The sequence below is a fragment of the Heliangelus exortis genome, chromosome 1 (assembly GCF_036169615.1).
Source record: "Heliangelus exortis chromosome 1, bHelExo1.hap1, whole genome shotgun sequence".
NCBI lineage: Eukaryota > Metazoa > Chordata > Aves > Apodiformes > Trochilidae > Heliangelus > Heliangelus exortis.
This window is the reverse complement of record NC_092422.1, coordinates 146,571,121-146,595,219: the sequence shown is the minus strand read 5'-3', so window position 1 is coordinate 146,595,219 and position 24,099 is coordinate 146,571,121. Positions and strand designations below refer to the sequence as shown.

Here is a 24,099-nt window from a genome sequence, read left to right as displayed (position 1 = left end):
AGATTATTTTTTTTTCTCTTGAGATGCAGAGGCTGCAGTCCGTTTTCTGTTGCAGTTCTAGTCAAACTGTTGAACATCAACTATGGTTTAGAAATAGAAGGGCTTTCAGGCATGCTGTTCCAGATTTAGATGATGAGCTGCAAAAACATCTTAGGTCATCATAAATATTAGTTGCTACTACTTACGACTAATTCACCCCTGGGCTGCTACAACTAGAGATGTAAGTGTCCTGAAAGTATCCAGAGAGAGCACCCTCTCTATGTTAAGTGTATACTGCTCTGAGCTGCCACCAGCCATGAGTAGGCAGGAGTAAGCTCTGGTCTTGGGATTTGCTTGTGGGTTCCCTGTTAAGGCACTACTATGCTAAAGTGAACAAGAAAATAGTCATGATTTGCTGTGTTTCACTAAGTGTAAATCTGTTGATAGTAGCTGTATTACAAAGTTTTTTGTCTCTTAGCATACCCCTCTCCCCCAGTTCTTTTCTACCCCTCCTCTTAAACTGCTGGCAGCAGTGGTTTATATCAGCTCCCAGATTCCTCTGGAATGTTTTACCAGTTCTTGGTTCATTAGAGATATAAAAGCCTTGACCAACTTTAAATTATATTTCAGATTTTTCCATCCTTTTGAAATAAATAAATTATCTTCATTTTTGGGTGGGAAAACCACACAAGCAAAAAAAGCCCACAGAATGTTGCATAGACTGTGACACAAGTGGTATTAAAGAGGTAGAAAGGAAGATACCAGTATGGAACTTAGTTTCTAGCCAGCAGAGATATCTCTCCTTTACATGGCCTGATTTATTCTTAATTTGAAAATTAAAGGTTAAGTAGAGGGATAAAGGAAACAGAAGATTGTTGGTTTGTGGTTGAAAGACTTACTCTCCAGTCTGTCTTTGAGTAACTTTGAATTTCTCTGGTCATACTAGAACTTTGGCTGAGCTCCATGTACAACAGTCTTGGATTGGCTCTTGGGCCATCTGTTAATCTATATATAGGATTCACACACTTGCACACGTAAACAGGTGATCTCCTAAATATATGAAGTGGTGTTGGGAACTCCAAGTACTGATTTAAGCCAAAATGAATTCAGGAGTGAACTGAAAGAATCCTTTTCGCCCTCCTCTCTGCCACAAAAATATTGGGGAAAAAAAAGTAGATTATTTGCTGATTATAGCTTGTGCTTAATATATAAGTATATACATTAATAAATCCCAGGAATTACTTAGTGCCTATTAAAAGTATCCTGAAAATGATCTTTTTCCTTTCTCCAGTTTAGTCCTCTTGACAGTTGCTAGTTTCTTGCTGTGAAGGGACATAATGTTTAAAAATAAAAGGTGCATACAATGGGTAGAGAAAAAGGGTAGTAGATGGTAACTGATACAGAAATAAGATATATTTAGAAAATTTGTAAGGGAAGCTGAAGTCAGGAAGGGAATTTCAAGTCATTGATGAAGTCTCTAACTGACTGGCTGAGGCTGATTTCTGATAAATCAGGGAACATCAGGGATACTTCAGAAGAGCTAAAGACCAGTAACCTTTTGCCTCACTACTGAAAAAGGGTGAGTGAGTAAAGAGTGTCTAATCTGGTATCAGCTCCAGGAAAAAACTACGGAAAATTTTATAAAGAATTTAGATGGTACAAGAATAGCAGTCTAATCACTCTATTTAGCTTTTCAGTTTGTGACAACAGGTCTGTTCAAATGCAGTTCTATTTTCTGGATATGTCAAATTTGGTTGCTAGGAGTTTTGTCTGGGTGTTATAAACTTTTATAAGGTCTTTACCTTTATAGTGTGATATATTTTTGTTTTTAAAACTATCTTTGAATTTAATGAAGCACTGTTTAAGTGAACTAAGAACTGACTATAATCAAAGAAAACAGAAAAATATTTCTAATTGGGATCAGCCAGGTGTGGTCCGGAAACAGAGACAAGATAGTAATGGTGTAGATGGAACAAAGATCAGTGGAGGCATAAATAATAACATTTAAAAATGGTTTAGATCACTAGGCAAACTGAGAAAGTTGGGCAAAATGTGCCTAAATACAGGTGAGGGCAGAGGAGCAAATACATATGCATCAAGAAGCAAAAAATGCCTGTCTACCCGTGAGGTGGAGGTTTTAGCTGAAAATCTCAGAATCTGGGAGGTGGAAGAAAAAATAGTAGGTTTAGTTGGAAATGGGAGGGAAAGTAGATGGTCCTAGCAAATAAATAGTGAAGTGTCAAAAAGGGCTAACATACATTTCTAGCTGTGTAAGTGGGAAGACATGAGTAAGAATGAGATTATTTGCACTTAAAGCTGTGGAGATAGACCTGATGCTATAGGTTTGTGCCTTGCCTGTACAAATTAGTGAGATACGCTAATTCAGGCTATACAAAAAGTCCCTGAAATGGCTCACTAGTGGAAATAATGCCATAGAGTAAGAGGTTTAATGTGTTGTTACCTACTAGGGCTGAAATAACTTAGTGGCCTACTGCTGCTGGGAGGATGAAGTCTCACTCCTGCCTCATGTTAGCATTTAGCAAATACCTGGCTGTACAGTTGTCCTTGTCAACTCACTAACTGAGACAGGAAACTATTCCCTCTTCTGTTTGGGCTGTGGTCTCTGTCATGTCAGTGAGTGCAGCCACCAGGCAGGGGAACGTGAGCGATGATGATGCAGGGAGTAAGAGATTTGATGCTGCCAGGGGAAGCTGTTGGGTCAAGTGCTGGTGTAGATGCGTCACCCCCTGATCTGGGTTTTGATCGCCTCCAAACCAATCCTGCAAATGATGATCTCTGTGAACAGGCTGCCCGTGAGACTGCATTAGGCCTCACACTAGCACAGAAGTAGGAGTGTGATAGCATGCTGGGTGGGAGGAAGAGTCTGGGACTTCCACTTCTGTTTCCAGTTTCACGGCCAAACGAAGGGTCTGTTCCTTCCCCTCTGTGTTCTCTCCTCATCACTCGGGCTCTTGGCTGATCCCACACAGAATTAGCATGGTGCTCTCTACACCCACCCTCCCTCTCTCCCTTCCCCATACTAAAAGAAGCAGTTTCCTGCCCAGAGAGCCTATGTTAAGAAATCCTAGTTAGGCTTAAGAAAGAGGAGAGGTAACTTGATTGCACATTGTATACAGAAGTACCTCCGCAGGTAGAAAATATATTCTGTCATAAACCTTTTAAAGAAAGGTACATCAAGAGCCAAGGGAAGTGAAAACTTGACAAATTTCAGTGAAAATGTAAGTGAGAGTGAATAGACAATGTGCAGCCAACCAAAGAGATGGATCTCTCCTTAACATCATATGAAGACCAGGACCCTTATTGCAGGATGTATCTTGGTCAAATGAAAACTGCAAATAGGAGTTGAAAGGAACAGATAAAATGTGGTAATGTGTGTAAGTAGATGAAGTGGTATCTTTTCCTTAAATTTTTTGGTCCCTACTTTAGGGAGTGTGCATTGTAAATTTGGATGTAATGTATAAAATGAATGTATTGGACCAGAAAAGTCCTTGAGGAAGGAAGCATTAGGATTATATACTTGGATTGTATCCTTGGACTGTAAAGTAATTTTGCTGTCTGGTGGTTCCACTTTGTTTGTGTGGGCTTCTTTTAGGTGGACCATACAACAGACAGAAGCTTGACAGAGAAACTGAAATGAAAATGGGAAAGATGTCATGCCATTCATTCTGTAATATTTTATGTTGAGTATTCGTAAGAGCTTGGGCTTGATTCCAGACAGGATTCAGTGTCTATTGATGTTCACTCAGGTTGTCCTAAATTGATGTGTGTTGGCACATGCACAAGTAATTTTTTTTCTTTGGGTTTGTGAGGTCCCTTTTGTATGGAAGCTGTCTTTGTAAGAACAATCTCTAGAATATTGCTTTGATCGAGTAGTTTAAAGACAAACTGCTGTTAGAATCTAAGTGTCGAAATTATGACTACTCCAGGGATTTGCATTAGAAAAAATAAATTGCATTTCATACTGGTAATGAATATGTTCTGCTACTCTAAAATAAATAGGAAAAATTGTAGTGATAAGGGATTCCTTTGGTGTGGAACAAGGACACTTTTAGATATATCCATGATATTTCACTTTCATTAAATGTTTATGAAGGAGAATTTCTGGGTTGAGGAAGGAAATCAGCCTTGTAATTTAGAGTAATGACCAATAATTTTGTCATATCAATTTAATCTACACATGGTAATTAGAGTTTTCAGGAGTCATTAGCAACTGGAGTGTCACTCCGTGTTTATTGGAGGACTGTCAGTCAGTTGTTGCCCTTTGTTTTTTCATATTAATGGTTTGGAAAGAAGTTGGTGCTCTAGAAAGAATTGAGAAACAAGGCAGGCTTTGCGGATTTTTATCACCCTGCCAAGACCCTGCGCAACTTCCTCTCCCTCGCCCGCAGCAGAATACGGAAACCTGGCTGCTGAAGGCCACTTCTGCAATTGCAGGGGAGCAGGGTGGGAGGGGAGGGTCTTTCTGTTCTGCTGCTCGCTAGCACCTTGGCATCCCAAGAAGAAAGCAAGATGCGTTTGAAAATGTCTCTTCAGTTGTTTCTTGCACTGATGGGTTTCCTTCTCTCCCCTCTCTCTGCTCTCGTGCAGTGCTGCAGTTGAAGCTCCAGCAGCGACGCACACGGGAGGAGCTGGTGAGCCAAGGGATCATGCCACGTAAGTGCCACTTAAACTCTTTGTCTTGGTGCTCTTATGCATGTTTTTTTGAGTGGAGAAGGTTTTCACGTTTGATTTGAAAGATCAGATTCTCTGTTTCTGGATGAAAAACATCCTGCTTAAGAGCCCCACCCTGTCCCACCCAACTTGATCCTTCTGAAGTGTTGGTACCCTAGGTATGGAGCCACCTCTGATCCTGAGGAAGAGGGTAGTGGCTCCAAGCCTAACTTGTACTCCAGAAGAATGTTTGTATTTCATCACAGTGGAGAAGAGTCTTCTGGGCAGCATACTATATTAGAAGTGCCTTATATACTTCACACATGCTGGTAATCACTATTTTAACAGGCTTCCTGCCTCTGCAGTTTCTGTTCTTGTTTGTCAGCTCCCCAGGCCTCTGAGGCAGTTTTAATTTTGTATGTACACATTCCATAAACTGAGTGAAAACAGGCACTGTGTGCAAGATGTTAACCAAAAGGGGCCATGTTTTATGTTTGTAGCTAGAAAACATAGCTAGAAAGAGTCCTGTAGGCATCAGCCAGTCTCCTTTCTGCACAGGGGAAGGCAAAATCTGAAAAGCCATAGAACTTTTACCAAGCTTTAATAAATTCACTGTGTTGAAGAAGGTGGTTTGAATTTTTTTCTTGTTTTGTTCCCCTCCTTCCCCTCAAAATGCAAAAAGATACTGACAAATATATTTGTCTTGCTTTGGTACCTCTGATTTAGAGGTAATAACTCAAAGGAAGACCAAAAAGCAAGTGTTTTATTTTTGAGGTTGTCTCAGTTTCACTTAACAGTTTTAGTAAAAGGCAGTGAATCAGGCATTTGTTTTCATCTTTCAAAAACTTTCCCCCATTTCATGAACCTTACTTGACGACATCGTAGTGTTGAGGAGTTTCTCTTTTCTTCTGTTTCTAGGGTGCACACTGTGATACGACACAGTGGTGTGACTTAGACTTTGCTGAAGGTGTAGGGTTAGGCTGTCAGCTCTCTCTCTGAATGAAGAGAAGCTGTCAGCAGCACTCTGTCAGCTGAAGTGGCTCACTGCAAGGCACTGACATGCTCAAGGTGGTTCTGGGACCATCACTTGAAGTTCAGTTACCAAATGAAAAAGGAAAGATTGTCCTGTCTGGATGTAGTGCATCATGCCTCTTATTTTTACCTAGGGAACTAATATATGTACTTTCATAGAATGCTTTTGGATGAAAAGCTAGTGTCCCAGTGACTGTGCCTTCTTACTAATGCTTGCCAGAAGAAAATATTCCTGACTTCTTTGTGGTCTCCTGCTTTAGGTGGATATGTATTCAAATGCTGTTTTAAATTATATTTAGTACTTTCTTTCTTGAAAGCGTGGCTGGCCAAACTTGTGATTCCTGAGAGGGGTCTGTTTTACAGGCCCTTTGAAAATTAAGCCCTTGCAAGTAATTCCAGTAAGGCACCCAGAGTAGTTAGTCTTAAATTTACTTAAATTACAGCTTAAATAACTAGTCTTTGCAGACTTATGGCCTTAATTGCTTCATTTATCTCTCTTACATGTGAGTTTTATGACAGACCAAAGAAGAACGCTCAGTGAGACATCACTGTGAAAATATTGTAGATGCATGAAAGGGTTTTTTCTGCAGTGGAGAAAAAACACTTCAGCAAATCTGTTCTAAACGTGATTTGAAATTAATTCCCTCCAAATCATGGTATTATTTACAGGTACCTGCCAACTGTAAATAAATACACACAGGAAAATGTTTAAAACATTATTTGTCTGGGCCATTTTTAATGAGATCAGATGTGAGATAAATTGTGTTAATTAAAGCAAATGTCCCATTTTTAACCAGAGGAGGACAGGGATGACTAGGGACCATGTTCCTCTGAAGGCATCTCAGAGCCATGACATCTTTACTTCTACTTTCAGCATGATGATTTAACAAAAATGTAAAAAATGAGAATCCAGAGTATGGTTTGGTGCTGAATTAAATGAATTAGAGCTCTGTTTCCATGTGAAATGCTGGCTGACTTCTAGCCTTTATTTACCATCTGGAGTGCTTTAACACTCTTGAAAGAATAGTGGTAGTTTGGGTTGTCTCTACATTAGCATTATAGCTTGCATCAGAAAGGTGAAGTTTTTGAAGTGAAGCTCCTTGTTACACCTGCCTACTGTACCTTGCTTTGCACCACAAAATGAAGTTTGAGATTTTGATTAAATTGGGAAGAAAGAAAACCGGAAAATATTTTGCCTACAGTGAAGACACATTCAGCCCATGGGACCAGCCTACAGCTTGTCTGGCACAACACCTCCCATTTCACCTTTTCTTATGCAGTATGGATGTCAGTTCCTCAGCAACTGTTCCTCTGTGCAGATTTGTTCTTACTGTGCTTTCCTACATGTTCCTTTCAACTAGCCTTAAATACAGGTCAGTTCCTGCATCTTGTAGCCAAACCACCATCCAAAAATCCATGAAACAGGTAGGGCAGAAATAAAATGTTTTGGTTCACATGAAAGCTGTATATAGCATGCAAAATCACTTTGGTACCTGTGGTTCTCCTGATTGCAGTGTAAGTCTTAGATTCATATTGCTGCCCTTAAGGGTGAAAATGTATTTCAGGCTTCCATCAACACAATGTTTTTGGACACTGTAAACCTAAGTGGTGGGAGAAGACCCATTGGTGTCCCATTGAGTGAGAGTGAGAGTCACAGCACTCCTGCTGTGCTTGTTCAAAACAGAGATGGGATTTGCTTACTTTTTTTCCATGTGGAGTTTTGTTTACATGGTAGAGAAAAAATGGCAAACATTTCAACATTTTTTTAAACCAAGAACACTTAAGCTTGCTTGAATAGCCTTTCCCATCCACCAGCTACCTACAGTAGGGCTATACTTCACTAAAAGATTTGTGTATTGTAGTAAGATATAAAGCATTTATAAGCAGTGTCAGAGGATTCAAAGTAACTGGGTTTTATGCTTCATTAATTCTTCTTGCTTTTCTGTTACCACTTTGGGTAACTTTTTACTAATAGAAGGAAGGATTCATTAGCTGAGGTTTAAAATTCTCAATTGCCCATAGAAAGGAGATGGGAAGCAAGTCTTCATCTGCGTGTGACGTACCTGTGATTTGATCTAGGAAGACAGTATCTAGAAACAAAGAGAGCTGAGTTTTTTATTTATTTAGGTCTTGGTCTATTTTCTGATAGTGCAAATAGCCAAGCTTTTTTGCTATTTGCATTTTTTGTAGGTATGCAGAGGTCATTTTCATCTCATTCTCATTGAAATGCAAGCTAAACAAAAACTGCTGTCTGATCAGCTCTGAACATTCTATAGAGCAGTCAGATGCTTTCAGTTGTTATAGTGTCGAATTTAAAGGTTACAGAGATTGTAAGGTTTTTGAGGGGAATATTGAACACTCAGTTCCACCCATGAAAAGAATATTTAGAACAGTAGCTAGCGTGCATCTGAGTAGAAAGACGTGGCAAATAGCTTCAACTAAAACAGCAAAATCTTTTTAGATGAAAGATATCTGGCAAACATAGCTATAATCTGCTTTGCAATATAAGTTGTGTTTTTTTCTGTTTTGCAAGGTTTAAAGCTTCAGATGCCTAGTGTTTTATCCATCAGGATTATTTGGGTTCTGGCTGCGAACACAAAATACAGGCAAGCATGAAAGGTTGCCATGTGGCAAAATCTTGCACGAAAGCAGTTGTTGTGATCATCAGTTTCACCTAAGCAGGTGAAGCAGAAGTAGATAATATATTGGAGCTGCTCCATAGCACTGCTTGGTAAATAGCTGAAAGATGACACAGGCAGCCTTTGAAAAGAGCATATTCTAGCCTGAAAACTAGGAGGGTGGCTGCAGTACCAGCAGAGAATTTCCAGAAGCTTCTTTTTTGGCTTCAGTGTCCTGTCTGTTTGCCAGTTTTTGTGCCCGCGTCCAACTACTCTGTCTGTATATTTGTGTTTAGGATGCGATACATGCAGAGTGCATGAATGTTCACAGAATCCCAACAGGATGGATTTTGTGCTGTTTTTCTCATCAGACTGTTTTTACAGGCTCTGAGGGGTTTCCGTGCTGTGTCTCAGCATCACTTGGATGCAGTTTTCTTCTTGGACATTTAGCTTCTTAGTTGCTTGAGCATATTTTGAAATACAAGGCTTGTGAATCTTGTGCTGCTGGGTCTCAGACTCTGCTGAGGAGAATGTGTTTTCTATCTGGACTTCATGAAAGGAATGTGCCATAGATTGCAACATGAGACTATTAGGAATTATTGTAATACAGCAGGCGGTTGAATAATTGTAGTATCATTAGGCCTCATATCACTAGGTGCATTTTTTTTAGCCATAAGGTGAATAGAGAAAATTTAATACTTGTTATAAAATAAAATAAAATAAAATAAAATAAAATAAAATAAAATAAAATAAAATAAAATAAAATAAAATAAAATACAGGCATTTGCTTTTGAGGGCAAGCTGTGAGACACTGGTTACAATTAATTCTAAAGGTGTTGCCATTTGTTGGGGTCACTTAGCAACTTGAGGATACAGAACACAGGTTATACTTTGGCATAGCTGAGTTGATCAGCATCTAGACAAAGCTTGTAACTTGTCTACTGCACCCAGCACAGCTACCCTCTCAAGAAAACAAGGATCTTTGAGGTGCTGATTTCAAGAAGCAAAATGCTTGCCACTTGTGAGTTTTTAAAGTTAAAGAACTTTAAAACCTTAAGCCCTAAATTTGGCCATAAATCTGCACTTGTGTTTGTACAGGATCACTAACAATGGTATTGCTGCTTTACCCTTTACCTGATAACCACTTCTCAATTTCAGATAAGTAATTTGATGAAAATTAGGCCCTTCCAACTTTATTGCACAGCTCTATATTTATTATTGATGTTCATATTATCTTATTAAGTTGCCAGTTTTAAACCTAAAACTTGTTAATACATTATATGAGGGAGTAGTCAAAAGAGACTTGTCCTTTGGGGATATAGTCAACTTCTAGTTCCTGTCACAAGCAATAGTTACATCAGAACGTATTAAAGGTAGTCAGAAAAAAAAGAAAAAACCTTGCTTTTAAAAATTGCTTAACTGTGAATCGTGAGATAGGAGCATCTTTTGATGCATGTCAAAGAAAGGAGAGGCAGTAAGCTGTAGAAACATACACAGTTACCTTCGTGTACAGTATTTTTCATGGCAAGAATCGTTCTGCAGTCATGATGAAGACTTAAGGTACAATTCTTTATGGCTCAACAATATTTTATCTCCTATGTAGGATAGGATAAAAGATGAACTGTTATGCCTGTGTGGAGTTTCATTGACTGGAAGTGTTGCAGTGAGGCTACGCAGTTGACATTTTGAGGTGGTTGTGTGTTACATTTGAACTGCAGATAAACCAATTGCTGTAACACTCCAAAAGAGCTCTTCCTGCTTCACCTGTCTCTGCTGCTTAGCATGCTCCTATCATTCTCTAACTGCTTTACATATTGGCTCTTTGTAGTGATGTTCCCTGTAGTTTTTTGAGTGTATTTATAGTAACAAAACAAAAATACTCTTTTTAACTTCCCTGCCATCTAGTGTCTGCTGTTCTCCCCATTGGTGACTGCTTCACTTTCATACCTTTTTTACAGCAAACAAGCTGAAACTCGGCTTTCTTTTAGGATAAAGAGTTAAAAACATATGTATAGACTGTAAATATCATAATCTCCAGACCTGTTTAATAAGGTGTCCAAACCTGTCAAGCTTTTATTTATTCTTTATCTAAAAACAATAATTTTTTTTAATACTCCATGGTATATCTGAAGCCTTGCAGTTTTCTGGTTCATTGTGTTCATGGGACCTCAAAAATAGAGGCTGCAGTGAAACTTTTAATATACTCAGTGTCGTGCATGGAGAATAAGGATGGGGCCATAAGGAGGTATTGTAAAACAAACAAAAGCTGTAGAAGGCACTTGCAGTTACATTTCTGTTTGTGGCATGAAACACAGAAATCTGTAAATAGTTTTATCTTAATTCTATCATTCATTTACTTGCAGCTTGTCTCCCAGGAATTATTTGCTGTTTCTTTGATCTCTTCTCTTGAAGCGCAATTTCAAAGCCTTGAGGCTTTGTGTGGAGAAGGAGTCTGTGAATTTAAGCCTAGAGCCTCATTGTCAGGGGGCTAATAACTGCACCTGGTTTGTTTATATTTTTAGATAGCTGCCTGTGTTTGTTTTCCATATGTTTATAATGTGTGCTTAATGAGACATGATTGGAGTTGGAAAGTTAATTTTGTTTGTAATGGAACAGTGCTGTTTGCTACTTATAGTTGTAGAAAGGAGTTTGATAAACTGCATTTAGTTCTCGATCCCTTAAATGATAAAAGATTTAACTCTGCCAGTTGCAAGAGAAATATAATAATTCAGGGGGGTAAAATCTGGGATGTAATACAGATTTCCCCCTTCAAGTTCCCAGAGTCACCTTGGGTTCGTTCTTACCTGTTAAATGGAAATGGTCTCCTTTTCCTTCTCATGGCCCCACACCTTCCCTAGTCTGGGCACTACTTAAAGGTGTCAGAAGAGTTAGCAAAGGGCAATTATCTGTCCAAGAAGCAGGCATTAAGTCTGATCTAGGAATGCATGTCTCTAAGAGTTCTCACTATAAGTTCCTTATCTCCTTCTTCCTCTTCATTTTGGAGGTGGCATAATCTTAATTGTAATAAAGCTTTTTTAAAAATTATATTTCAGTTCAGAATTTAGGTAATGTCTTTTTAATACAAAGTGTTAATGGTGATGGACAGAGCAGGTTAGTCTATGTGTTGTGTTTGTTATTTATACTGTATCATAGTTGCTGTAGATGTTATTTCACACAAAGCTGTATCCATAGTCACCCACAGATCTGATAACTGTTACCATGGGTGACAATTTCCACTTTGCTTCTGAAGAGGGTGTATAATTTCTGAGAAATTATACATATCTGTAAAGAGATTTAAAAAAATCAGTGTTTAGACTTGAAAAATCTTATCCCTTTCTGTCAGTAATTTTCCAAGTTTTCTGCGACAAACCTACACTTCAGGCTTTTCAGTGTTGAAACTAATGAAAATCTTACACTTCAGGTGTATCATAAAGGAGATGCTGCTGTAGTAAAGCTACTGAAGGTTTTGCTGAGTTGTGGACATGAGCTCTGGGGAGGTGCTTGGTTCAGGTGTTGGAAGCAGCTCGGATGGTGCACAGCTCCATGATAAGTGGGTGCACAGTCCCACCTGCATGGATGCTTATGCAACCAGGGCAAGCCCAGTTCAGGGAGCTGGAAAGTGGATTTTGGGGGGAGCAACAGCTCTGTGAGCCACTACACTGTGCAGGCCTGTGGGTATTGATGCAGGAGAAAGGGTGGCTGTATGAGGTAGGGTGTAAAGGGGGCAGGATTTCTTCAGCTCTGCCTTCCACAGGAGCCTGAGCATCACCAAGCAATCCAGTCAACATGACCTTTATTGCACTGCTGTCTTCTGTGCCATATCTCTCTATGGATTGGAAAAGCATGTTAATAGGGAGGACACTGTAAAGTGGTAGGACTGTAAATGTAATGTTATGCTTTGGCAGCACTGGCCAGAGTAACAAGGTGCAGCAGAACTTTCTCCAGCCTTTCTTCAGTTGGAGAATAGAAACAATCTTAATTCTTTAATAAATGACACTGTTTTTGAAGGGCATCACTGAAGGGCAAAGCTGCATTTGTTGAGGTGCCAGAGATGTCTCTCACATTCATAAAAGTATTGGGACTTTTTTTCTTTTAGGTGAATCTTAATTTTGAAGTTTCTGAATTTATATATTTTGGGGTTTGAGTAATGAAAATTTACCAGTTGTGGCTTCTTTTTTTATCCTTAACTTGATACTTAGACCCTAGACTTAATCCAAGGCCTCTCATCAATGCCAGGGGTATGAAAGCAGCAAAAATTCTCCAGTAAGGTCAGGTTTGCCTACTGGATGCCAAACTACCTGGAGCTGTGTGAGGAGAAAAGGGTGCTGATGGAGATGTCTTTTCAACCACCTGTGTATTCCTCACCCCTTTTTCATATTTCTGTAGTAACCTCCTATATGATACTGCCTCACTAATAAGTAGATGGCTCCTTTCTTTTTCTTCCATGCCATGAGAAATGCCTTTTAAAAGTGGGGTGAAGATGAAGCAGGGAAGAAAGTGCCAACTGCCTTGATCTGTGGCTCAAGTTTTGTGCCTCTTACCAAATACTACACGCCAAATGCTACAGGGTGAGAGCCCCACCCTGAACCTGACAGAGGAAGTCATTGAGCCTACGTGCAGCACCATATCTTATCTTCTTACAAAAGCATAGTAAACAAGAGAGAGAAACTAGAATTCAGCTGAGAGCAGAGGTGAATAGCTCCAGCAGAAGGCCTTCTGCTGTTCTAAGTCAGCATGTCTGAGGTTGGGTTTGGAGATATGTTCTTCTCTTTATCAGAGCAAAGGGGGATTTTACCTTTCCCTCAGGAACCAATCTTAACTGAAGAGCCATTCTTGAATAAGTAGGCATTCTACAGACATTACATGTTGTCTGACCAACTGATCTGCATTTCAAGTATCACTTTGTTGTCTGTGATGAGCTAGATACTGTGGCCAAGGAGGGCTCATGTGCTGTCTCTCCTCTGTCAGCCTATATATCTGATAGCTTCCCACAGTAATCTTAGCAATGGAAGAAGGTTTTGTGGCCTCTTCTTCCCCCAACACACTTAAGTTATGAAGGTCTATGAAGACCCTTTTTCTTTCTTCCCTTTGTCTGGTTCCTTGCAAACCTTAGTGTATTCTGTTGGCTACATAAGCAAATGCAGGATATACATTTGTATTTGTACAAATACCTCTTTTTTTCAGCTGGGTCTGGAACCTTCCATGGCTGTGTTTCATTCTTAGAGTGACTGAATTTGGTTCTGATGCTACCTATTTCTTACACTAGGCAACAAAAACTTGAAGATCTGCATATGACTATCTTTGAAACCTTTGCAAGGCTAAAATTTGCAGAGTAAACTCTGAAAAGACAATGTCTGAAACATTTTGCCTGGATTTTTGTCTCTGCTGTTGTATTGGAGATTGGGTTTAATTCCTTGGCCTTGATTCAGAAGCACCAGTTTGATGCTTTGGGGCAGTATCTCATTTAATTCATGCATTCCCATATTCAAAATGTGACTTGGACTGAGGGAACACTGAATTCATGCATTGCAATTTTGAACCCTGTATTATAGAATTTATTTCATACATCACTTTGAAGCAAAGATGAACAAATTCCACCTCAGTGTTTTGGATGGAGAGGTGTGCATTATCATAGGTGGTCCTTGGTGCTGCTGCTTAAGTCTGGGGGTCATATGGAAGGCAAATAATTTAAATGTATAACTGCAAATATTTTTGAAGCAGGATTGAGACAGAGTACAGTTGCTTCATTGGTCTTCAAGGAGGTTTCTCATGGTAGCTAAGGGTGTGAGCACAAAGATACTAATGCTTCAGGAATTTTGGTGCATCAAAATGCTTTACAGTAAGTAGCAGAGAGCCTAAAAACCTTCGTTGTATGTGGTAGAAATTTCATGAGATCCTTGCTAGCCAACTCATCTCTGGTAGGAAAATCATGACCTGCTCTCAGTCTACAGGTGAGGGGTATCAAGCACATCCTTGTAACAGAGGATGTTACAAACAGCCAAGTGGCTGGCTGGGTGGGACAAAAGTATTTACAGCTAAGTCAGGGGGTACCTGGTGGACTGTTTTGTCCCAAACCCTGTTGGTGATGCTATTGTCCCTTCTGTTCTTTCCCTGGACTGTTTTCAGTGCTTGCTTGTCCATTTGTAACGTCAGGCAGTTTCCCTAAGATAGGTGGGACAATCTGCAGCCTTGAGGGATCGGTTCAGCAGCATGGGGGGCTTTAAACACAGCCTCTGCTTTTTTACTTTGGCAGGGAAGGTTTTTTTGCTCAGTTTTGCTGACACTATTCTTTGTAGAACTGTGCTGTAAACCAGCATATCGGTCCAGGTTAAAATAACTCTTTGAAAACAATTATGATCCAAGTCCAAAGATGGTTTTGTCAGCATAACTGGAGGCATCATGCTTTGTCCTAGGCCTAGGTACAAGAACAAGGGCAGAAGTTACCCCTCATCGAGGGTGAAAATGCCACACATACAATGCAGAAACAAAATCAGCAAGGCAGGCAAAAGGTATACTTAACTGAAATTGGGTATTGCAGGAGTTACCCCTGCATTCTTAAATATCCCAGTAGCAGAGAAATATCAAAGGCTTTTTTTCTGCATACAGTGGAAATAAAAATCCCAGTTACTGGCAAGTTTTTGTGTTGTTTTGGCTTTGTTTTTTGTTTGTTTGGGGGATTTTTTTGAGCTTTTTTGTGGGCTTTTTTTGGTTTTGGTTTTTGGGTTTTTTGGTTGCTTTTTTGGGGTTTTTTTTTGTGTCTCTGGCAGGACTTTATTCTCATCAGGGGCTTACCCAAGGTTTTGCTAGCAAAGCTGGTTAGGCAGATCAAGGATTTGAACTGAGTTAATTAATACCTCTTTTGGGGAAAGGGCAAGTGCCATGAGGAGGTGACATTTCCCTAGCACAGCTCCCCGTGTGGCACGAGTACAATTGGACCATCAGCAGAAATGAGTGGGATGTGGGAGAAGGGCAAGAAGAGGTCATTACCTACACTGGACCTACTGCCAGGCCAAACATTTGTTGATCAGCCTTCCCAGGAAGTCAGGATGTTAAATATCTTTTTCCAGTTCTTGGGTTTAGTGAGGTGCTTGGCACAGGCTTGCCTGACCTTTTTGTAAGTAAGCTGTGACTACTCAGAGCTACACGTGCAAGGCTTGGAGTCAGGGACAGGCCTTGGGACAGGCTGTTGAGCAGGGCTTTTGAGTGGGGGGGAAGGAGGTCCACATCTGATGCTATTTTGTATTTTCAGTAATTTGATGTGAAAAAGGGAATAGTGTGCATATTTAAAAGCTTGCAGGGTAGTAGGCTGGGAGGAGGCCAGGATTGGGACTCACAGTATTTGGGATAGCTGAGAAATACGGGATAGAACAAAAGAAGACCGCAGAGTTTCTATATTTTGGTACCTCTAATCAGTGGCATGAGTTGGGGATGGAGAATGGCTGGGTAGATAGCACTTCTGCAGAAGAGGACTGGAGACACTTCATGTTTTGTGGGCCAAGCAGAAGTAAACATTTAATGCATTTATGTAGACAAAAAAGGCAAACCGACTGGGACATACAACTTAATATTCAATAATCATTTAACTTTGTAAAAGCTGATAAAGCCTAGACTGGAATATGTAACAAATTTTGGATGCTATACCTCAAGAAAAATGCAGATAAGAGAGTCCAAAAAAGAGCAAGCAAGCAGAGGTCTGGGAAATATCTGTAAGGAAAGCTTGAAACAACTGGCTTTGGTAATTTTATATAGCAGAAGAGTAGGAAAGCCAAAGTTATGAAATATATAGGGATAGATGAAAGGAGGAAGATTGTAATAAATATTTCTCTGTAATGATTGCAGATAAAGCAGGGAATAATGAGTGTAAATTGTAAGAAGGGAAATTCAGAAAGTTTTTAAATGCTAAGGACATCTATGTAGTGGGATAGTTTCTCTGCAATAACATTTCATTTTTCCATAAGAGGTCTTCAAGAGCCTGTTAAACAAAATACTGTAAGGAACAGTTTAATATATTTTTCCAGCCTGAGCAGTCAAAGGATTAGGTGATTGGAATTTCTTCAGCCTTATTGTCTGTGGGTGTAGCTGTTGCTTCAGGTGCCAAGGGCTGTGAGCATGAATCCTATGCTGGGGATAGAAGTGCTGGCCCATACCTACCTGCTTGCTCGTTTGCATATTCTGTCAGTGCAAGCCAGAAAGAATACCAATATGTCTGAGAACAGCAGAGCTTTGTCAAGAAAGGTAATTGTGAGTGGAATGGAGTTGCTCCACAGCTCTGGGCTATGTAGTCGTTCCAAAGCCAGAAAAATGTGCAAGGCTTAGTTAACTTGTAATGGAGTATGATTTTACAATAGATACCCTCTTCGGACATGTCAGCCCCATCATAGATTGATGAGGGAAGCAATGAAGGATTGGTGCCCTCTTGACATTTTCAGAGGTCGAATATGAAGTTCTCTGTCATGTTGCCAGCTCAGAGCTCTACAACCCAGTGCTTGTTTCCAGAGGACTGAAATTGTTCTTTACAAAATTCTTCCCAAAGCAGTTTTGTATTGCTTATTATTTAGTGTGTATGTGATTTGGGAGAGGGTTTGTTGGTTTGGTTTTGGTTTTTTTTTTACTTTGAGATTATTCTTGCTTTGTTCTTCTGTATGCAAAAGTTCAAAAGTTTTCTTGGATATCCTGTGGAATCAGCTGAACTGCAGTTGTTTTTCCTGACCATTTGCTTTGGTCAGGGAAATGTCACTTAAAGTTCATACGCTGCCTCTCACTGTCAGCAGCGACCAGCAGTAGGCAAGAAGAGGAGAGTAAAGACTTAACTTCCATGCCTGCACATTCCAGTGGTAGTGAGCTTTTGAAGACTCAAGATGAGACCTGCTTTGCTTGTCTCCAGGGTAGATTTTTATATTAATTTGTATATTGTGTGGTGGTTTTGCTCAAGTGTTCCCAAACTTCTATTTCACTCTTCTGTGATATGCATATAGTGAAAGAAATGCATGTTTAAGTTCAAGCCACGAGCATATTCACAAGTGGTCCATGTGGCTTGAAAAGAGTGCTTTGCAGTATTATTTGTTGCTTGCTCTTCATTGAAGTGTGATGGTCAGACTCCCCAGGAGTTCATGTCTCAGTTATCCAGTGAAGTTCTTTGTGTTATTTTTGCAGTTACTGCAAAACCATATCTCTACCCTTACATAGGTTTATCCCTAAGTGCAATCAGTGCACTCCGATTGCCTAAATCTCTGCTTGCCTAAATTTCTCTGGTGATTTCTTTCCATAATCAGATTGTACAAAACTATCATTAATCTGAAGAGGAGCTATTTCCCCCACCACTGTACGGGTCTATATACTCACTTGCTATGGTTATTCAACAAATTATTCTTCATTCACTTCTGTAGTCCAAATCCCATCTCTGATGCCCTGGTGTATTTAGAATTCCCAGCACATGGAATAAGTTCTACTTTTTACCCCACTGATGTGAACATAGAGGGACTCTGTCTATATATCACAGAATATATGTCTGTCTTAACACTTTGCCTTTGGCTGTTCCATTTTATTTGGTAGGAAAGACTTTGGAAGTCTGCATATGAGTAAGAAGTAGTTTCTTACATTGCATTTATGCAAGAGTTTTAATTTTTAATAGCCTTTTGAGATTTCATTGTGAAGTTGCATTTGAGAAATATTTAATAATTGGTCTTAAGTTAAAAATAATATGAGCAGACTATATTTCATAGGACCTAGATGCAATACTTCAGAGTTATTAACTGTACAAGTTCAGATTTCTGTCTTCGAAAGACTTTTGATTTGTCTTTAAAGCCGAAGTTTTTTTAACTTTGCTGTTTAGGTTGATGGTAAATTAGAAACTTCACCAGGCAGTTTTAAAAAATTAGTTTTTCAGAAATACAAAAAGAAGCTACCATGGTCCCTTCAGCTAGTTCTGACACAAGCCACAATGTGATTGTTTTTTTAAAAAAAACCAAGCTTCTTGCGGATTCGGTAAAACTGTGAGGAGGTAGTGACACTCTTGCTGAGTTTCAGCTAATGTCACCCTCTTTCTCCAGTTTTCCTGTGGGACGTGAGCTTTGTGTGCTCCAGAGGAGCCAGGCAGAGTGAGAGATTCCTCCAGGGTTAGTTTGGTCCTGGACAGCAGAGGATCAGTTTCTTAAAACCTGATCCATTTTGGCTCTGGTTTTACACTGGGCCTGAGGGGGCGAGGAGGTCTGTTATATGGAGAGCTTCTTGTTAATTCCTCAAGTCTTGGTTTTCTGTCAACAGACAGATGTACTTTCCTGTCCAAGTGTTCCTGTTTCCACAATAGTTTCTCTTACATGGAACAATATATCTGTCCTGTGGACCTGGAGAATTTGTACCCAGCCATTGCACGTGCACAAAACACATGTGCACATTAAGGAAAGACTCGCAGCTTCCTTTCATGTTATAACACAGTAAAGAGGATTTACAGTATATGAGGATCCTCCTTCACCCTTCCAACCATTTAATGTATCTCTTCAGTGTTTCAGTGCCCTTCCCTTACTTAAGGATCCTGAATATTTTGCTCCAAGTTGAAGCTTGTAAAAGGCATTTGCTGGGGGCCTGGTTTTGGCTCACGTTCTTGGCCCCAACTTTGTGAACAGTTGTTAGTTCAACTAGAAGTGTAGTCTGTATTACTTTCACAAGTAGCCCACAAAAAGAGCCCAGGTCCACTCCTGCACTATCAGATGGAGTATGTCAATTCAGCAGGTGGAGATCTGGTCCAGTGCATTGAAAGATGCAGGAGGCAGTTGCTATACTTGCTAACTTAGATGGCCTGAAGGGACATACAGTGAGAGAACTTCCATCATTCTCATTGACTCTTTAGATGTTTTTCTCTCAACAGCTCTGAAAAGTCCAGCTGCATTTCACGAACAAAGAAGGAGCTTGGAACGGGCCAGGGTAAGATGTAATATGCTCTTTAATGTTTTGGGGCAACTGAGAGTGGCATGTCTTATGTTTTGGTAATCCTGTAGCTGTTAATGAGATGCAGAAGTAATCAGTTCATATTCTGGATGTAACACAGTGCTGTGCAGTCAGAGATGTGTTGGATTGAGGTGTTCTTTAGCTTGGATGTGGTGGTGCTTAACCCTTGTGCCTGAAAACTATTGAATATGGTGCCTGGATTTCCCATGGAGTCTTCTTTCTGTAAATCACTGATACTCTTATTCCCACTGTCAATATGCTTTACTTCTTTTATTTTTATGGTGTCTGTTTTGCCCTTAAGTGCTTCTATCATGTGGAACTTGATAGAAGTTCTTGAAGAACTCGGTTCCACTTTGGAGGAAAGTGTATGGTTTCTCTGTTATCTGCACCTGCACTTGTTTCTCTAGGGCATTAGAAATTCGAAATTTTAGTAGAGAGGATACCTCCTGCCCCCCCTTCCCCCAAATCTTCTAACACTGAAATCACAGACTTCTGGCTCTACAGAAAGAGGAAACCAGGCATCACACTTCATGACAGCACCTTTACTAACTGAGGGGTTTCTTGATGATTTCTGTTCCTCAAAAGGCCTCTGGGGATATTTTTTGTTTTCTGATTAGCCTGCAGGGGAATAAAACCTGTTGTGACTGCTGGGCTATGTTTTGTTTTAAAAGTGAAAGCCATGTAAGAAAAAATATAACAGCTGTGATTAAAACCTGTGAGGGAGTGTGAGCATTTTAAACTGTGGAAGGATTGGAACAGTTGACTTGGCATTAAGACCAGTGTCCCAGAGGCTTTTGCTTCTTCCTCCTCTTTTTTCCTTAACACTTTTTATTGAGTTACTATTTTAGTGTGGACAGTTGAGCTGTGGTGCTGTTTTCTGATTGACTTCCATATTTATTTTTCTGATGGCCAGTAGTCACCTGCCTCTTAACCTACTGCTCTCAGATTCCCATCTGGCTGTGGTAAGGGTAAAGTGGTCAGCCCAGGTCAGGGTCATCTCTGTCCATTGCTCTGTAGTGCATTCTCCAAAGACAGAGCTAAAAGCAGTTCTGAAAACTAAATAGGCCTTGTCATAGCATTTAGATTCTGCCTGCCAAGGGGGTATATAGGTTCTTTAGCTTAATAAATAGCATATCTTTAAACAAATAAAAAAGCATGCCCAAACCACAAGTCAGTCTTGAATGCCAGCAGTATGTGAAAGTATGTGCTGTGAACAATGGAACTAGTGCATCTATCTTTAATGTAAAAAGAAATGCCTTGAATTTCACCCTGACACAAGGTAGGGGTGTTGCATAAAAGGGGAAAAGAAGACTTCAGCTCTTGAGGAAGTACTTTCCAGTTTCTGTTCTGCAGAACAGCAGTGCAGTCTTATACTGAGGTGATGTCTTCCTTAGAATACACTCATGTTCTGGATGCTCTGGAACAGAAGATATGCCCCTTCTCTCTTCTGTGTTTATTTACTTATCAGTAACAACTAAAGATGCTTGTTTCTCTTATTTGTGCTGCCCAATATTACCTCATTTTTTGCCTCATCAACTGAAATTGGTTCTTGATATTTTTGCTGCAGACAGAGGACTATCTGAAACGGAAAATCCGGTCCCGTCCAGAGAGATCAGAGCTGGTTAGGATGCACATTCTGGAAGGTATGGTGTATGTTAAGCAGGAAAACATCAACAATAAACTTTATTGTAATTATTTATTTAACAGCTTTCTATTTTCCCTCTGACCTTCAAGTCTGTATTTCGGTTGAGAGTGGGCATGATTTCTTGGGAGGCATTCAACTCTTTTTACATGGAGATGCTCAGAATAATCTGTTGTGTGAATCAAAATTGTGCAGTTTTGTGTAGCTGAGCAATAATGAAATGGAATGACCGTGTATTGCTTTTCTACTAAAGGAAGACACTGTAAAATATCCAAGAGGGACTGAGGCAAGTTTGGTCTAATTAGTAAGCACCTCAGTTTCAGAGAGTGCTATGCTGCTGTGCATTTTTGGACACAATTGAAAGAGAAAGTTGTGGCATGAGAATTGGGTGCCACCAGTTTGACAACACTGAGTTTTTTCTGTTCTAGAGTCACATGACCTAGTATAGTTATCTTTACAACTTAAATATACATAAAAAGATATGTATAGTGCATAGTTGTCTATGTATTTTACAACTATTTTTCTGTGTAGTTATCTACAGTTACATTTCTGAATGGAAGTATAATACAGCTGAAGTGCATAGGTTGACCAGTGCTGGATTGATGACATTTTATTTACTTTCCCCTGAACAGAGACCTCAGCTGAACCGTCCTTGCAGGCTAAGCAGCTGAAGTTAAAGAGAGCCAGACTGGCAGATGACCTCAATGAGAAGATAGCGCAGAGGCCAGGGCCCATGGAGCTGGTGGAGAAGAACATCTTGCCTGTGGAATCAAGCCTGAAAGAAGCCATTATAGGTAAGGCCAGAGGATGATCTGTGTTGAAGGCATTTTCTGTAAGTGGCTGTGATTCCTGTCAACTCACCTGCCTGTCTAAGGGAGTGAAGTCCCATAGGGGCTTGGGGTTTGTTTTTGTTTTCCTGCCTCAGAATCACAGTCTTTCAGCCCCAAAGATTCTGAAAAGCAGAACTCTTCCTCTGACCCAGATAGCCTCCTGACTATTGTCATCCCAGAATAGCTGAAAGCAATTTTATACCTAAGGGCTTGAAAGACTGTTGAATACTGCATTCCCTAGATTCTCTCCTTAAAAATTCCTCTCTTAGTATGCAGCAACCTTGTCAGCAACCTTGGTCAGGGAGAACCCACTGACTCGCATCAGGGAGAGGGACAGAACATAAACAGGTGTGATGAAACAAAAGCTGTCTGTGAACTTAAAAACTTCAGAGGATTCAACCCCTTTAAAAATAAACCAGAACAGATGTAAATCATGCCAGTGCCATTCCAAGGGCTGAAAGGAATGCTGAGGAATAGCCTTCCCACTGCCTCAGCAGTGCTCTTTCCCATCTCCCCAGACTGAGCAGTCTGTGTGTGTCTGTGGTTATTCATCCCTCAAGCACACAGTTACTTTAAAGACAAATGGGACACAACTGTGGGAAAGACAAAACAGTTTTAATGGGAAAGGAAAAGCAGGGTGTTCAGGGAGACCCTCCTTAACAACCACCAAGAAGTGGTTGAGGAAGAGAAGAAGTGAACTTGTAAACTGAATCATTAGAGATGTGGCTCCCTTCTGACTGTTAGATTTCTGTTGCCTTTATGTTAGGTGCAAATGATAGTATTTTCCTGTTTACCAGGATTAATTTGAGATAATATAATCTAAACATTTGGTGCATTAAAAATGTACACTCAAGTGAATTTACCCACTGGACATGTAGACAGACAGAAATGCAGTCAGAGCTACCACTTAAATCCACAGTACTTGTTACTTACAAGACTAGAAGACAATTTGGGATTCTTTCTTCTTTCTTCTGTCTTGGGATTCTTCCACCATGTAGGTGATGAACACCAGAGAAGCTGTGACTCAGTCTTACACTGTTTGACCTTCTTCTTTGGTGCCAAATGATAATTAAATAATCTGTGCCACAGATCTGGGTTTGGGCACAGAGTTCAGTTGCTCTTGTACTTCCTGATCTTGTCTGGCTAAATGGAAATGGTTCAACCCAGTCTTCATCATTTTATCGTATTGATAGGAGAGATGAATGTAAGCCCTTAAAACTGGTCCAGTTTGGGCTCTGTTCTCTCTTTCAGTTGGTGCTTTAAGCACAACTCAGACACAGCTCTTTCCATGCCTTCATTATCTTTGTGAAACATCTAGTGATAAGTGAAATAATTTTTACTTAATTCTTTACTTTACTTAATAATTTACTTTAATTCTGCTTTAAAGGCCACAGTTGATGTTTGTGTTTCTAGTTGGACAGGTGAACTACCCAAAGGTTGCAGACAATTCCTCCTTTGATGAGGACAGCAGTGATGCCCTCTCCCCAGAACAGCCAGCCAGCCATGAGTCCCAGGGGTCTGTCCCATCACCAATGGACTCCCGGATTTGTGAGCCTCTCCCTAGCACCACTGGCACATCACAAGCTCAGGTGAGAATGTGGTGGCCTCCTGCAGTGCCTCGGAGCTTCACAGCTACTGCTAATTTGTAGCAGAGGATCCTAAAAAGTGAGATGGAGGGATTCTTAAAAGGTGTGGTCTCCGAGATCTCACAAGTGGTCTTAGCTCTGTTGCTGAAACCTTCTGGTTATTCAGAAGCCCCTGTAGTTGTGCCATGTGGGGGAGGGGTGCAGTAATTTCTGGGTGATAGACCCTGTGTTGGTGCATGACTGATTCTGGTAGGCAAAGCTGGGAGATATGGCTAAGGGATTTTGATTCCTTTTATGCCCTAAGAAGTTGTGCTGCTTCTCAGGGAAAACTGGAGCAGTGTGTTAAAAAAGTGTAATCAGTGACCCATGCTGCTTCCCTCTGAGTGGATGCTTCCTGCACTCTTAAATTGTTTCATTCCTCATAGGTGTGTTCATTGTGCCCTTTTTCTGTCCCAGCAGGGCACTTCCCAATTGCAGATCAGTACAGACTCCAGTGAAACGCTTTTCCTACCTGAACAGCCACCCCCTCCTCTGCCACCTCCACCTCTTCTGTCTCCCAGTCTTACCAATGGAGCGGCTCTTACTGCTGCCAAGCCCCCACCAACACTCATTAAGGTACCTTATTGGCTGGTTTCTTTATTGTTGTGTAGTTCAAAGGAAGATAAGATGGGTACTCTGAAGAAATTTTGGAGTTGGAAGTCTTGTGATAGCAGATAGGAAGGAAGGAAAGCTTATTTGGCACTAGTGTCATCCTCTGATGCTAGCTGTAATGTATTTAATAGGTTTTCCTGTTCCAT

At 40.3% G+C, this 24,099-nt stretch overlaps 1 protein-coding gene across 11 annotated transcripts in view; it reads left to right on the top strand.

Moving 5' to 3' along the window:
- MRTFA (myocardin related transcription factor A) overlaps nucleotides 1-24,099 on the top strand; it is a 98,723-nt gene that overhangs the window by 63,439 nt on the left and 11,185 nt on the right. For 4 of the 11 annotated variants that reach the window (XM_071731709.1, XM_071731716.1, XM_071731726.1 and 1 more), the window contains 6 exons: nucleotides 4,588-4,653; nucleotides 19,147-19,220; nucleotides 20,812-20,887; nucleotides 21,519-21,680; nucleotides 23,130-23,305; nucleotides 23,762-23,917. In XM_071731709.1, the coding sequence (XP_071587810.1) occupies nucleotides 4,647-4,653; nucleotides 19,147-19,220; nucleotides 20,812-20,887; nucleotides 21,519-21,680; nucleotides 23,130-23,305; nucleotides 23,762-23,917 (651 nt within the window). In that variant the 5' untranslated portion in view covers nucleotides 4,588-4,646. Of the gene's footprint in view, nucleotides 1-4,587; nucleotides 4,654-19,146; nucleotides 19,221-20,811; nucleotides 20,888-21,518; nucleotides 21,681-23,129; nucleotides 23,306-23,758; nucleotides 23,918-24,099 lie in introns of all 11 variants that reach the window. The other 7 variants (XM_071731742.1, XM_071731750.1, XM_071731689.1 and 4 more) reach the window with 3 other exon arrangements.